Consider the following 16975-nt stretch of genomic DNA (forward strand, 5'->3'; position numbering starts at 1 on the left):
GGTTGTTGTTTTAGACATGATGCTGCTTCTCATATGCATGTAGCTTATATGTGTGTCTTACATAGATAACATTTGTGCGAATATATATGTTGATATATATTTATATTTACATTCTGGCAGGAAACACGAGATCTCTGGAACAGAGAACAGAGCACGCATTACTCACTCGGCATTACACCACCAGGCCCCGACACCCCAGTTTCCACAGGGTGACACACTGAGCGCCAGCCGCTCACCCGGACGTGTAGTGGGCTGCGCCACAGGAATTATGAGACTCAGAGCTCATATAAAGTGTTTGGCACTTCGACCCATGTTTTCCTCCCAAGAAAGAGAGCTCTTTACTATGAAATGTAAGCAAATGTTTCCAGGAGAAAGGACAAATGTATCTCTGGGTTTTATTACCCTAGAATGTAAGCAGACAGCTTTTGAGGAAATAAGCCTCTGAGTCTCTCTGTTTTCTAGAGGAGCAAGACACTATCTCTAATTTCTAAGACAGGCTTATCATTGAATCATCTTTTAACCTAGTTTCCTAGTGCTTTTTGCTCAGAAAGTCGGGACCCTGCAGAAATGTGACAGTATTCATGTATAATTGTCCCCCAACCACCATTTGAACTCAAACTTGGAATACATCATAAATGCTGAAGGGGAGGTGCATGGAAAGGAGAAAGGACTTACTAGGTAGTGTAAAACCTAGTTTTTGTCTTTTTATCAAAAGTAAGACTGCACCACCACAGCTTGAAGCTGAAACAAAAAGTGCCCATGTGTCCAGTGTCAAAGCAGGTCACATAAATGGATGAAGTGGGACAGGTGGGGACAGTGGTAAACTGAAATCATGTGCCCAGCTAAAGGGACATCCATTACCAAGTGCTAATTGATGCTGTCCATTCCAGATGGGTAATCCACCGTGGCTAGACCTCCTTATTGTCAAGAGAAGTCAGAAAGCTGGAGACTGTATGTGAAAGCTACCCCCCGCCTCCCCTTTTTTGAATACTTCAAAGGCTGGACAAAATATGCCTGTGGGTCCATTTTAGCCACAGCTACTACTTTAAAATTTCATTTAGAAACAGGCTTCTCTAAGATGTAACACAGGTAAAGAAGCCATTCTCAGGTGAAAGACGGTCACCTGAGATGAGGGTCACAACTGGAGGGGCAGAGGCCTTCCCCTTAGCCGCAGCGGGCCAAGGCACCTCCCCCCAACCCTTGATGCACTTATTCAATAAACACCAAGTGCCTACTGAGTGGCCAACACTGTTCCAGAAGATGACAATTTAGTTGTGAACAACAAAGACAAAATCCTTACCCTCATATAAGTGATATTCTAGAAACTGAGGTTTTCTGGTGAAAAGATACTACAAGTTAACGCCAGAAATACAAGTGAAAATAATTTATAGTTGGGTGCGTATGAATACATTCCTGAGGTTTTTAGTTTTCAGATATTATTATAAATACTTGGGTAAACAGTATCCACCCAGCGTTGAAAGGGATGACATGTGGTAGAAAGGCACTCGACATTTCTGGTGAGATGCAGATACAAGATCTTTCTAGTAGGTAATTTGAAAGCCTTTAAAAATGTATGTAGAATTCCAGGTAAGAGATTGAATGTACAAACTTTTCTCCACTCTCTTTACAAACCTCACTAAAATGACAGTAAAGGAATTTTAAAAGGTGTAAGAACAACAAAAACCCAGATGATAAAGCAGCAGATGAGCGACATCAACACACTTTTTTGGCCAGTGAAAACCATTTGGGTGAATAATAGTTGACAAGTTGCCAGCGTCCTCTATTCTGTTCACTGCCTGCAGAGGGGAGAACTCAACAAGAAATGAGGACAGGGAGCAGGAACTGAAGACACCAGGTACCTCTGAAGGTGAGGACACAGCTGAGGCTGAAACAAGGATTGCCCGTAAGTCTGCCGAAGGAGTAGGTTCCAGATTCCCTGCCCTGCCCCACTGGCCAGGAGCTGCTCTTCCCTGTCCCTGGCTGAGAGCTGGAAGTTTACCCTCTGGAGAGCCTGAAACAAAGGTGCTAAGGAGCTAGGTGCAGCTGAGAGCGGAAATGGGGTGCTAGAGTGAAGATAAGAGGATTCAGTGAAAACGTGCACACTGACCTGTGAAGCCCCAGCCTCACAACCTGCAGACAGGAGCCTGGATAATCTGTCCCTAGGGAAACTCACTGAGAGAAAAGCCTCACTGTGCACGTGGACACCCGGGAATCCCTCCCCCAACCTACCGGGTCTCTGCCCACTCAGCAAGCCCTCAAGTGCTCCGCCGCCCTCTTAAATGCAAATATGTAGATAGCCAAGGATCAACTGATATGTGAGGAAAAGCCTCTAACGTGAAAATACAGAGAATAAAACAAACTGAAAGAAAGTAAAGAGCTCAGAGGAAATAGAGACAATGAAAAACTATCATTAATGCACTGTTCTTGGGAAGCTACTGGAAAATGTACCCACTAAAATGAGGGAGTAAATCAAGGAAGAGGAAGCTGAGTATCCAGTACACGGGGTCCAATGCAGCAGGGAGGCCAAGGGAAGTTTCAGGATGACGGATGGCTGCAAGGGGGCAGAGGGTTCCAGGAGCAGCAATGTCTCCAGAGACGAAACTGCCCACAGGTTACCCCACGTGCAGCTGCACTTCACAGGTCCACCAGGCAGAGGTCCACCAGGCAGCATGGGACGAATTAGGAAGGGATACACAGAAAGGAAGCAAATAATGAAATGAGGCATTTATTAACACTGTAATAAATACAACATCTCAGAAGAGAGAAAATGTAATCATAGCACACGACTGAGCTCAGCTGTCAATATTTTACCTAGTCATAATAATGAACACGGTGAATATTGATTTCTTTTGAACACAAATATTGAGAAGATTGGGGGTTGCCCATGTATGAGGAGACTAATGTAAAAGTGTTAAGTTCTTATAGATAAGGTCTAAATTGAACAATCAAACAATATCATTATAAACACGTTATTTAGAAATAAGGAAGTACATTCTAGAAGAAATGGTTTTGGAATACTATTTGTACTTCTAATTTTTATTTTTTATATTTGCTCATCTGTCTTTTCTGAATTTTTTAAAAGATTTTATTTACTTACTTTTTTTAGAGACAGGGGAAGGGAGGAAGAAAGAGAGGGAGCAAAACATCAATGTGTGAGAGAAACATCAATCAGTTGCCTCTTGCATAACCCCGAGGACATGGCCCGTGACCCAGGCACGTCTCCTAACTGGGAATTGAACTGGCAACATTTCCGCCTGTGGGACAACAGCCAGCCCGCTGAGCCACACCAGTCAGGGCCTGAATTTTTTTAATCAACATATATTGATTGTCTAAATTTTTCCAAGTTGCATCTAAACAAATTTTTTAAAGGGTAGGGGGCAAATACTGGCCAGAAAACCCCAGTTGACGTTTTCAAATAAGACTGCGGCTCCTATAGAGCAGCTTCCATTACGGAACATTGACCTACCCACGTGTATTCTCGTCTGGGTGCATAGTGACTTTTGTTACATCTTCAGGATCCTCTGTGGGGCTAGGAGAGGAGGGTGTTTCTGTCACATCCAGTTCAGTCTCTCCATCCACACTCCCGGCAGTTTGTCCCTGTACCAACTGCCCCTCCTTTTCTCCCAGGAGTGTCCAACCTTTTGGCGTCTCTGTGCCACACTGGAAGAAGAGTTGTCTTGGACCACACATTAAATACATCGCGACATGTAATCACAAAAAAGATCTCTTGATGTTTTAAGTACATGTATGATTTTGTGTTGGGCCGCATTCACAGCCATCCTGGGCCGCATGCGGCCCGTGGGCTGCAAGTTGGACACCCCTGCGACCATCTCCACTACAACACTAACTGTGTTTATCCTTTCCTTCACCCATAACTAGAGAGGGACTCAGGTGTGAACTCTGAGAACAGATGGCATGGTGCTTAAGCACATTGGCTTCAGAGACAGGTGGCCCGGGTTTGAACCCACCCTCTATAATTCACTAGCCATGTGATCTGGGTACACACACTTAGCGTTCTTAGGGCTCAGTTTCCTCATTCCTAAAACAAGGCTTCTATATATTACCTCTATCAGTGGGTATTTGTGCCTTGCAATAGTAGACACTTAATAAATGGTTGTTATTTTTAATTCAATATACAGTTTTTAATAGTTTTGTACCAGGTCTGGTGCTAGGTGCTTGAAGGTGCAATGATTTTTGCGTTTGTGATGTGGTAAAGGCAGGCGTAGAAACGAATAGTGACAATTCAATGTGCTGAGTGTTATGTTGCAGGATCCTACGGGAGTTGAAAGGAATGGTGACTTATCCAGTCGTCAGGAAGTTAGGAAGACTTTGCAGAGGAAGTGGTATCTCAGGTGACACGTAAGAATGGCATAGTGTTCCAGCAGAAAAACCACAGCATGTGCAAATATTTCCACATTTGTTCTGGGAATGGAAGGTGTTTAGTAGGGCTGTTCATCGTACTCCTGAGGAACAGGGCAAGATAGGAAGCTGAAGACAGGCTGCTGAGAGTTGGAGCTACCTTTGCTGATTGTGAGGAGGAAGCTTCTGGGTCTACCTCACAGTTCTGACCTGACGGTAACGCCCTCGCACACAGCCTGTCCAAACACCGTTCAACGTTATGATAACTGAAATAAGCCAGACACAAAAGGACCAACATTGTCTGATTTCACTTGTATGAAGTACCTAGAACAGACAAATTCATGGAGACAAGAAGTGGAACGGCTGCCAGGGGCATGGAGTTGGGGGGGGGGGGCGGGAAGAGACGGGAGTTAGGGTCGATCAGGGGAGAGCGCCAGTTTCGCAAGGTGCGAACATCCTGGGGATGGACGGTGTGATGGCTGCACGGCAGCGTGAACGTGCTCGGTGCTGCTAACCTGTACGTGCAAAACAGTTAAAGTAGTGACTTCTAAGTTACACACATTTTACCACAATAAAAATTTAAATTATAACAAAATACTGCTTTATTTAAATTTCACTTAAGCTCTACCCATCCCCCTAAAGTCATAATTTTATTTTATTTTTTCCTTTGCTTGGTGAGGCGCCTCACAGTTCCTATGCTGTGCGATCTCCCTCACTGCAATAAGCCAGTAACTGTAACTCTGGGGATCAGGCGTCTGTCCCGGGTGCTTGGCCGGCTGGTTCAGGACAGTAGTGAGCGAATATCAACCGCAGCGTTGCCCTCAGGGGAAATGCTGGCACCTGCGCTGCTAACTGGTAATTAAGACTTCCGCTGCAGAGAGTGGCAAACTCAAGTCCTGCAAGAAAGCGTCCTCAGTGAGGCCTCCAAGATTCCCACAGATAAACATCAACAAATATGAGTGCACAGTAAAGATTTTCAAACACTCAAGAAAAAGATTGGTAGTCCTGGCCGGGTGGCTCACTTGGTTGGAGCCCCGTCCATACACCCGAGGGTTGCTGTTTTCATCTCTGGTTGGGGCACACGTGGGAGGCACGTGTCGCATGTTTCTCTGTCTCTCTCTCTCCCTCTTTGTCTCTCTCTCTTTCTCTGCCTCTCTCCCACTCTCTAATATTCATTCAACATATCCTTGGGTGAGGATTTGAAAAAGATAAACATTTGTTAAATGAAGAATAAAAGAATCACTGTGTAATTACCATATTTTGCCGTGTATAATGCCCACCCATATTTTTATGCACATTAATTACACACAGGATTATTATACCCATTGTCATACCCACGGAAGGTAATCATTATAGCCAGGTATAGTGTGCATCCTTATTTTTCCCTCAGAAATTTGGGCAAAAAAGTATGTGGGGAACCGTTCCAAGAGTGGGAAATGTGGCTCAGCCCCCACTTGGAAAACCAGTGGGGAGCGAGGTTCGGTGGGCAGGACCCACGTCCATGGATAAGTTCTCCCGTGGGAAATCAGGTCTGCATTGTACTTAGACTGCTAGGAGACTTGCTCTTGCTAAAACTCCCTCACCCTGAACTGAGGAAGCAAATGTTTACTGAGTATCTTTATCTTCCCAGAATCTGGGCTAGACCCCCCAGGTATGGGACAAAGCCTTTTTGACCATTTCTCCTTTTACATTGCAAATATCCCCCTTTGATGTACTCAGTGACTTCCTCTCCTGTGTCTGCAAAGATAACCACCCCAAACAAACCTATGAATAATAAATGAGGACCATCTTTGATGTAGGAGGCCTAGAAAAACAATAAAGCCTGTCCAGGCAGGGGTGAAGGGGTCTCTCTCTCTAACTTGGAGAGTGGCCACGTAGCCCCTTTTCCCCCACCGGATTTCTATAGTCCGTGTGTATGTGTGTTTGAATACTGAAACCTCAACAGCAGATCTTGCGGGACTAGATCCGCGTCAAAAGTATGCATTATACACAGCAAGATACTAAATGGACTCACCTTCAGATTTTCTTTGCTGGCCTTCCAGAAAGTGAGGAACCTCTTCCCTGGCTACAGACTTGGAGATGCTGGGTGCTAAGTAAGCTCTTGGCAACAAGGAGCCCACGTTCTCATCGCAGCGCTCCCTGGCGCTTTCCTCTTTCCTCAGGAGTGAAGGCCATGTGGGCGGCGTCTTTGCCCTTAAGTCCACCGATTCAATGTCATTGGGAAGAGGAACGGAATGTGCTCGTGCCCAGTCTTGATGCCCTGAAGTTACCTGACTGACAGGGGAAGGAAACGGCTCGGTTTGCAACGCGCCCCTCGTGTCTTACAGATGGCTATCTGGCTCTCAGTCCAGCCTGCGGTAACGGGAAAGTTAGGAGAACTATTTCTGAATGGTGCTGCTGAGGAGGAGGCTGTAATCCCAAAAGGACGAGAGCGCTCCACCCTCCGACTCGCTCCCCGCACCGTCTGCCCGCGCGCCCCGCACTTCAGTTGTCCCGGTCCCTGCGTTGAGCAGAGTGGCCAAGGGCGCCCTTCTACGTCTCCAAGGGCGATAACCAGCCCAGTGCCTCTCAAACTATCTTTGGAGAAGGACCAGTTTTTAAATTTTCCAGTCCATTGTGGCCTAATATTTTTGTAAAATGTAATAAAAATGAATTACAATAAAAATGAAACAAAAATCGAAACCAAAAATAAACCCCAATTTTTTTCATTACCAGATCCATAAACACAACATTACTTTGTCAAATGCTATACACCTTTAAATGCGTAAATTTTCAAGTTGATGCTGACTTCATCGTGGACTGGTAAAGGCCCACAGGACCACATTTTAAGAAGCACTGCTGCGGGGAGAGCGCACTCTGGCCTCCCGCCTGCTTCTGCGCTTTGATCGCTCCCAGCCGCACCCCCTTTTGTTTTCGGCCTAAGACCGCGGTCGAGGTGCAACTGCAGACGCGAGTCATTGCAACAGAAACCATAAGGCCCACCGATACCTACCTGGGCCCTGCCACAACAATGTTTATCATGACCCTGCTTTCAGGTGAGTTTTTCTTCTTTTTGGTTGGCCTGCTAAAAATGTAGGTCACCACACACGTATCATTTCATGCTTAAATTCCAATCTAAAAAAAACACTTCAGAGAATATTGCTTACTTGTTTTCTTTTATATCTTCTTGGCTCATTTCTCGGGGGTGATGTCCATCTCTCAGAAAGGTAACAACATTCTCTCCACCTATAGAAATGCATGACAACAGTAGAAAAAAGGAGAAAGCAATGAATTCCAGTGGCAACCAAAGGAAGGCACTATTTTTGGTTATTTGGCTAATCGATTCTTAATCATTATAGAATGGAATTAACCAGGAGGTTTAACCATGTTTGTATCTTTTCTGTTCAGCATATGATAGGTTGTAAATAAATGCTTGCTTGAAGAGCAAAAAAAAAAAGTATAACAAAACTTTCCAGATGTAAAATAAAGTTTCACTGTGAGCAATGCTGTCCCTAGAATAGAATAACAAGGCTCCTTCATGCAAGTGTAACTGATGACACCTACTTCGGAGGATTGCTGTGAGAATTAAATGGGATAATTTATGTATTTCCATGGGAACTTGCTCATATTTGTAATTTTGGCGATCTCCTGTTCGATTCCATGGAATGATTCCCAGTATAAACCCTTACAATAGAAAGTTCCAATTCATAGAATCGATGCTTGCTTACAATACCATGCTAAACAAACAGACCTAGGAAAACTTCTGTGAGCCCTTCCTTTTAGAAAAGAAGAAACTGATACTTGTGAGGTTATGTGGCATGATCAGGGCCACTCTCGTACTAGAAGGAAGATGGATGTCTTTCACAACATTTTTGTAATCATCCTGGGAAAAACCTAGCTAGTATGTTCAGAGTAAGAAAAACATACAGCATCCACTCCTAAAAACTGTCAGTGAGAAGGATTTCAGAGGCAGGGTACAGTTAGGACTTCGCTATGGAACTTAGAGAACTGTGCAGAGTGTATTCACATGAACGTGTTCTTAAGAATGACTGTATTTTTACAATTTTTGAGGACTAATAAAACCAGAAGATTTTTAAAACAAATTTAATGTGTTCAAAAGTCTCTTAATTGGTTGATTTCTTTTTCACACCAAAGAACAAAGATACAATAAGCATGTATAAGAAATACCTGCCTTTATGAAATTGTTAAAAACTAATGGGCCGCTTAAGTTGTTGGCCCTACGTGGGAAAAGAAATTATGAATGTGCCGACTCTGAAATCAGGTGCCAACATACAAATGTGTTCTGTTTCATCTCTTGAACACTGTGAGTGGTCCTGGGAGCCTCAGAACCAACCCAGGGGGCCAGGAAAGATGATACATTGTCCTGTGTAAGAGTAAAACATTTGCGCCTGAGTGCATCTTCCCCTTGAGAGGTATAACTTAACCCCACCAGAAACTGTTACAGTGGGAAAACTAAAAGATAACAGTTAAACATAAGTAGAAACAATTTCTTCACAAAAATGGTAAAAATGCATTCATAAAGCCTAAAAATGATTGCTAATTTGTAATGTAAAGGCCATTATTAAAATGAGAACAAAAGTTGGCCAAGCTTCATTCATTCATTAAATAAAAATTATTTTCTCCTGAAAAGTCTCACTTTCCTGTGTTTTCTGCTTGTTCTTCAATTGATGGGTATCAAGGCTCAAAATATTTTGATAACCTCTCCACATTTTGATAATTTCTTAAATCATAAATCTCAACAAAGAATTTTCAAAAACTACATTTTTCCAGCCTCCTTTGCTGCTACAGTTCAGGAAAATACCTTGAGAAACGGGTTCACATAATTTCCATGGAGAAAGATAAGGTGCAGGCTTCCTTTCTGCTGAGGCGGCAGCACAGAGAGTGGAGGCTAAAGTGGAGGCAGCCTCCCCCCACCCCCGGTTGCTGGGGCAGAGGCAGCCACTTTCGAGATGCAGTTATGAGAATTCTTTCTGAAAACCCAGCCTACAGTCTGTTCTTCTCCTTTGGCTTTTCAATGTTCTATGAACTTTCTAATCTTTTCAAAACTTCCTTTTAACCCAGCTAGACTGGATTCTATTATCTGCAACTAAGAATCTTGATAGATATACACTGTAGCATTAAAAAAATTAAGTTCCATAATTTCGGGAAATAGGTTCTTAATCATTCATGAAAAGAGCAATTTTACACATTTAATTTCCAACCTACAAGGTTTGTATCTGTTACGTTCTGGGAAAACAGCCGATCTGATTGAGGAATAAAAGATTTTTATACTAAGGAAAAAGATGAGGGGTAAAACATTACAATGTGTAAAAACATTGTGTTTTACACATTACCATCTGTAAGGGCCTCTGTTGAAGCAAATGCGTCGTGCAGGAGCTCTAGTCGTTAAGGTCTATGGGGGCGACCCAGACATGGAGATTATGTATATATTTTAGTGATGATCCCTTTAATAAAATACCACATGGACAAACAGATATAATGATCAAGTGTGTACATCCAGAACAGAATAAACAGCCCTATGGCATGCATAAGGTCTTCATAAGGTGTGCAGCACTTTAAACATTAAACACTTGGAGTACGTTAGAAGCAACGTGGATATGGGATTTAAAAAGATGTATTGATATCTGAGATGAATGTGGTGCACAATAATTCCCAAAACATTTTTATTTTAGACTTTGCAGCTGAAAAGAGTAACTAGCTCAATGGAAGACTTTATCAAGTCTAAGAAGGAAATTTGAAAACAAATGTTTCTTTTAATAACGCAAGTTATTGGAGCTTGAAACCACGAGAGCTTAGTGGAGATGCTGCGCAAGTGTTATGGCTCCTATATGAAAACCTACAATGTTACAAATTGACTTAAAAAGAATTCCTAGCACTTCAAATGACAAGTCATCTCCAAACTGAGAAGTGTAAGTGAATTTAACCTCTTGGAAGGTGCTTGGGACACAACTGGGTATCTGAGAACTTGACTTTGAATCTTTGAAAGTCTATAGCCAACCACAAGGACTATTTGGAAAGGGAACAGGATTTGCTTATTTCGATTAGGTCTTTCAGGGTTCATGGCGTTAATAATTTCAAATGTTACTAAATTATTCTAGGCCCTCAGCCTGGGGTGGCGGGGGGAGATTCCAAGTGAGATGCAGAAGGCTGCCCAGCAGAGGGCAGCATCGCACAAGGGACCAGAGGAGACAGCGGCTGGACTCACAGCCTGAGAGGAAAAAAAGACATCCAAGGGGACAGCTTCCCTGGCGTGTTAGAAATGGAAGTCAGAAAATTGCCAGAGAGAAATTTCACAGTATGAACAAACATTTAATTTAAGAAGTTTATAGGCAAACGTGATAGGCCAATGTAATGCTATGGTGAGTATAGCATTTTCTGAAGTGAAAATTTGCAAATGCCTTGTGGTCTGTTAAATGCAAGGACATTTAAAGACAGGACAGGATAACGTATTTTGAATGGGTGGTTGTTCTGGAAAGTTCCAGACTTGTGGCCTCATAGGCTAAAAGACTGAGATTTGGAGCTTTATCACCTTGTTCAGTCGCATCTTCCCCTCAAGGGAGCTCTGGGACAGAGCTGATGGACAAATGCCTGGTTCTGAGAAGGACAGGCAGATCCTTGTTGCTGATGGAAGAGTCTGTGAGGAAAGATATGGGGTGTGGAGGGGGGGTCGGGCAGGGAGAGATATTATCAAACAAGAAGGAAACGGGCATAGAGTGGCTGGTTGAGATGAAGTGGGAGTAGAGTAGAGAGGAGGGACACCAGAGGGATGCCATTTACCAAAGGATAGAATTAGGAAAGGTTTTCTATTCCCTTTGTGCTTTTCTGTGTTTCCGAAGTTCTGCACTGAGTGCTTCTGAAAATGGGAGAAATCCAAACAATCCACATTATCTTTGCAAACACTTCAAGAACAGAAGCCGAGATACCTCGTGTCCCGGGTTGCCAATCTGGTCCGTCACCACCTGGACCTCCTCCTTCAGTAACCAATATGGAATGACTGCAGTCATCATCTTGGTCAAACTCCTGAAATGTCATAAAATAGGAACTCCGTTATTCAATGTGCTGTATATATATATTTTTTGGAAGAGTGAATGTTGACTTTTCTAGGCTGAAGTTTCACGCTGTGGACTCCTTTTAAACTGGATTAAGTGTTTAGGACTAAAATAACAGGAAAGTATCTAACCCCAGAACACCAGGCTCAGACAGACATAGATGTGATTAATTACATAGTCAAAAATGAAGATCAAAGCTGAAATCACATAGACACTTAGACATTCAATGTTATACTTTGTCATGTCAGCAGCCAGACTTCCAAGCTGCCACGAATTCCATCTGGGTGGGTAACTGGAAAGAATCCTTTGGCCACTGTCACAGTGAACAACCCCAAAGGAACATGGTCGTTTTCCAAATCCCTTCCCAGGGCATCATTTACAAGTGCTGAGGGCGGAAATCCCTGCCCCATGTGGAAGCTACAGGTAGGACCCTAGACTGAATAGAGGCGGCAAAGCTAAGTTTCACTCTGACAGCTCTCTGATCAAATCTCAGCACACAACCTGTCAAACTTCCTTTTTACCCTCTAGAAAATAATCATTATGCTGAAAAACATGGATGAGAAACAACTTGATTTATAAAAAGTTCTCCATACTCTCTAAAGAAGAAATGCTTGCTTATTGGAATTCATTATTGTTGATAGTTTCCTTCATTAGAAGTTGTTGCTGGTGATTTGTCCCTTTCCAATGTTGAGAACAGTGACAGATGCAAGTGGTAGGTATGATACCCCATCACACACTGGACATGACAGTTAGCTCTCTGGCTTCTCTGGTCTGAGTGGCCACCTATTTAAGGGAACTGTTGGATGAAAGCCTTTCCCTACATACAGATGCCTGTTGGACAAGCAGGGAGTCTGTCACAAAGCCTCTGGCATTCACTACTTACCCAGAGAGCACGGGAATCTTTTTTTCACTTTGTTCATTTTAATTATTATAGAAAATCATAAAACAAAGCCATCATTTATAATACCATAAACAATATTTTAGGTATTCAATCATGATAATTTAGTTGTCAACCTTAATTTTAGGCAGCAAATCATGCTTTTAAAAGTATTTTCTACTTCCTACAGAAGTTAAGTGGCCTACTTGGGCCATCCCGATGTCAATGGCAGCTGGACCACCTGACTGGTCACCCCGATCTGAGACTGTTGTCAATTTCATGGCTCACCCTTCTCTGCATTTCAAAACTTCCACCACCATCTGGCAAATTTCTTCTCCCTCCAATCAAATTATAAATGGAGGGCCCTCTTTTTTAGCATATATGGAAATACAAAATAGTCTTCTTTAAAAAGTAGAAGAAAAATCACCTATAATTCTACAAATAAAAAACAAACATTGTTAACAATTGTTACTAACACTGTTAAACATTGTTAACAATTATATTTCCTCTCTCTTTTTCCTAAGAATTAAAAAAATATAGCTGCATCATATAATTTTATATCTTAAGATAAGCATAAATTACACAGCAATTGACTACACAAACGTCATTTTAATGGAATTTTAAATTTCCCTCAACAAATATCTATCAGCCCCAGGAGTCTCACCACGTAAGCCCTATAATGCATATCAGGCATTTTTAACTCTTGGTTATTTATTACACATAGTGCTGTGAACATCTTGGCAATTAATACCCTAATATTGCATTATTTCCTTAGAGTAGATTCCTAGATACGGAATTATTGATCCAAAGAGTATAATATTTTTAAGGTATTTTTTTACACACACTGCTTTACACTTGCACTTCACCAGCTGTGTGTGTGTTTCATTCCATCTTCTCCGTCATCAACCTCCATCACTTTTCATTTGTAGTAATAATGTCCAGAATTGGGTATCTTATTGTTGTTTGAATGTGCATACTTTGATTAGTAGGAAAGTTGGAGATAGTTTCAGATGCTCATTGACCTTTGTGAGAAGCCGGAAGATGCAGAGTGTGAGCACACCTATCTATAAAAGTCGTAACGACGACTGAAATGTGCATGCACAGTGCCAGACACTGTTCTGTGCACCCCCCATATGTTCACTAATTTAATCCTCGCAACAATTCTCAAGGTGGGAACGACTTGCTTCTTTTTACAATAAGGCCCAGAGGAGTTAAGTTACTTACCCGAAGTCACATAGTTGGCCAGAGGTACACAATTCACGCCCAGACTCCGAAGTCTGGGTGCAGACCTCTTAACAACTCTGCTTTCTTGCTACCATGGAAAGTTCAAAATAAAGAATCTCAACAAAAGCCAAAAAAAAAAAAAAAAGAGAGAGAGAGAGAGAGAGAAAGAAAACTAACAATGAGAAAAATTCAGAAAAAGAATACTAAAGCCTAATTTATAAGTTTTGCACAGGAAAATATAAAAGAATGTGTGTTGCCTACAAGTGCCCGAAAAAAATTTCTTTTTTGAATAAACTGGAAACCATAAGCATCGCAATCAAAAAGGATGAAGGGAATGATATCTATTTTGAAGATTGTCATGAAATGACTCACATAAAAACAGCTTAGAATTTTCTAATTCCTTTTAGAATGCTAAATATAAAAGCCTTTAAGATGTGCTTAGGTGTCATGAGGAAAAAAATTGAAATAATGACACTCAATTGTGAGTGAAGGAGAAAAAGTATTAGAATAGCACATCCCCAACACAAAAATGATTTTCATAAACCACTGACAATAATGCAGGAGGTGACAAGAGACTAGAAATAGAACAGCATTCTCATCTACAAACAACAGAATGCTAAACATACAGAAGAGAAAAAGGCATCGAAATCATACATAATTAGAGACTTACAGTCAAGATGGAGGTATAGGGAAACAGGGCTCGCCTCCTTGCATAACCACAGTGAAGATGACAACTAAACTACAAAACAACTATCGCTCAGGATTGTCAGAAAATTGAACTGTCTGGGAGTCTGACAACCAATGTCAGTCTGACTCAGAATGTGGGTGTGTAAAAATTGAGAGGGGTACCTCGGGAGTGAAGGAGCCCAACCCCACATCAGACCACCCAACCCAGTGCCAGGAAGATAAGTCCTCATAACTTCTGGCTGTAAAAACAAGTGCGGTTGAAATGGCGGGACTCTCAGGAGTCTCTCTTAAACGTCCTGCAACAGACTTAGGACTTACGCAGATTCACTTCATTTGGGCTCCAGCACTGGGGCAGCAGCTGGAGGGCACCAGTGGCATATGGGGAGAAGTTGAAGTGTCTAGCATCAGGGCCAGCACCAGGGGACAGCTTCCTGAAGCCAGACAGTGGCATTGTCCCCTTTCTGAGCCTTCTTCCACATAGAGCCACAGAGCAGTAACACCATATCAGAGACTCCATCTACCTGGTGTACATGGGTTAACCTGCCCTGGTGATTACCTAAGGCTCTGCCCCATCCAACTTACAGGTGCGCTTTTCTACAACAGGCCGCACTACTAAGACAGGGAGTCAAAGCTGCTCTACCTAATACACAGAAACAAACACAGAGAGGCTGCCAAACTGAGGAGACAAAGAAACATGGCCCAAATGAAAGAACAGGTCAACGCGTCAGAAAAAGACTAAACAAAATGGAGATAAGCAATCTGTCAGATGCAGAGTTCAAAACACAAGTTATTAGGGGGCTCAAGCAACTCATTGGGTACTTCTACAGCGCAAAAAAGACCCAGGCAGAAATGAAGTTTATGCTAAGTGAAATAACGAAAAATTTATAGGGAACCAACAGTGGAGTGGATGAAGCCAAGAATCAAATCAATGATTTGGAACATAAGGAGGAAAAAATGTTTAATCAGAACAAGAAGAAGAAAATGAATCCCCAAAAGCAAGGATAAGCTAAGGAGCATCTGGGACGACCTCAGCTCAAATCAAAGGGGTGCCAGAAAGAGAAGAAAAAAAGCAAGAAATTGAAAACTTATTTGAAAAAATAACAAAGGAAAACTTCCCTAATTTGGTGAAGGAAATAGATATTCAAGTCTAGGCAGCACAGAGAGTCCCAAACCAGTTGGACTCAAAAAGGGCCACACCAAGACACATCATAATTAAAATGCCAAAGGTTAACGATAAAGAGAGAATCATAAAAGCAGCAAGAGAAAAAGAGACAGTTACCTACAAAGGACTTCCCATAAGACTGTCAGCTGATTTCTCAAAAGAAACTCTGCAGGCACAAAGGGACTGGCAAGAAGTATTCAATGTGATGAAAAGCAAGACCTACAACCTAGATTACTGTATCCAGCAAAGCTATCATTTAGAATGGAAGGGAAGATAAAGTGCTTCCCAGATAAGGTCAAGTTAAAGGAGTTCATCATCACCAAGCCATTATTATATGAAATGTTACAGAACTTATTCAAGAAACAGAAGATCAAAACTATGAAAAGTAAAATGACAGTAAATTCACAACTGTCAACAATTGAATCTAAAAAACAAACTAAGCAAAGAAGCAGAACAGAAACAGAATCATGAATAAGGAGATCATTTGGAGGGTTAGCAGCTAGGAGGGGGAAGGGTGAGAATGGGGGAAAAGGTGCTGGGATTAAGAACTATGAATTGGTAGGTACAACACAGACAGGGGGAGGTTAACAACAGTACAGGAAATGGAGAAGCCAAAGAACTTATGGGCATCACCCATGGACATGAACTGAAGGGTGGGCGGAATGCCAGTGGGAATGGGGGTACAGGTGAGAGGTGGACAAAGGGGGAAAATTAGGACAACTGTAATAGCATGATCAATAAAATATATTCAAAAAAACAAATAAAACTATTGTTAACATTAAAAAAAGAAGTCACACATAATTAAATTCAGAAAGTAGATTCTTCTTAGATAAAAAAGGATTGGGAGACTCTACAAAGAGCTTCTAGGAACAATCCTACAAGCAAGGCATCTGGTTATATTTTGTCAACTATAAAAGTCTATTGCGGACAATCAAAAAGAAAAATGAGCTTTCATTGAAAGAAAAGAAGTGAAGGATGACCTTCAGTTTTGCAATTTAAACTCTAGAGAAAGCCCTAGGGAAGAAAAGGCAAGTTCAACAGTGAAAGAGTATTTCTCTCTCAGATTTGAGTTCAAAGTTACTTCAACCATAAGAAAAAGTTCAATAAAAATTTAAAGTTTCACAAAAAGAATTGCATTAATGTAAAGGGATTTTTTTGGCCTTTTCAAGAAGAAAATTGCTTTAAAACAACATAAAAAAATTAAATGTAAATGTGCTTTGTTTATCAATTTCTAATCCATGACACTCAATTTAAAGATCGGCCTTTAGATATTTTATTTCAATTTCTATGTTATATTAGTTGCCAAAACCAATATAACCTTCAGTGTTGTGACAGAATCCACTATAGGACTGGACCTTGGGACATCCTCCTCACCACCTCAACTGCGGTGAAATTGGCAGGAATAAAACCTTGGATTCATCACACCCAAGTAAAGAAAGCACCAGAACAGGGGACCCGCTGAACCACAAGAAGACCTGAAAGTCATCTTTCAAGAACAATGACATATGTTCTTTTCATTACTTTTTGTTCAACCCCATGTTGTGGACAACTTATCCCTTTCAAACAAGATGAAAATATTTGGGTATACTTAGCAAAAAAATGTTCTAATCATTTCTG

At 41.7% G+C, this 16975-nt stretch overlaps 1 protein-coding gene across 2 annotated transcripts in view; it reads right to left on the minus strand.

The window, feature by feature from the left end:
- Positions 1–16975, minus strand: part of MAP3K19 (mitogen-activated protein kinase kinase kinase 19) — a 79196-nt gene that overhangs the window by 18665 nt on the left and 43556 nt on the right. For both annotated transcript variants that reach the window (XM_045203160.2, XM_024569731.3), the window contains exons 7-9: positions 11283–11379; positions 7506–7584; positions 6374–6633 (exon numbers count right to left, since the gene is read on the minus strand). In XM_045203160.2, the coding sequence (XP_045059095.2) occupies positions 6374–6633; positions 7506–7584; positions 11283–11379 (436 nt within the window). The remainder of the gene's footprint in view (positions 1–6373; positions 6634–7505; positions 7585–11282; positions 11380–16975) is intronic.

The sequence above is a fragment of the Desmodus rotundus genome, chromosome 2, assembly GCF_022682495.2.
Source record: "Desmodus rotundus isolate HL8 chromosome 2, HLdesRot8A.1, whole genome shotgun sequence".
NCBI lineage: Eukaryota > Metazoa > Chordata > Mammalia > Chiroptera > Phyllostomidae > Desmodus > Desmodus rotundus.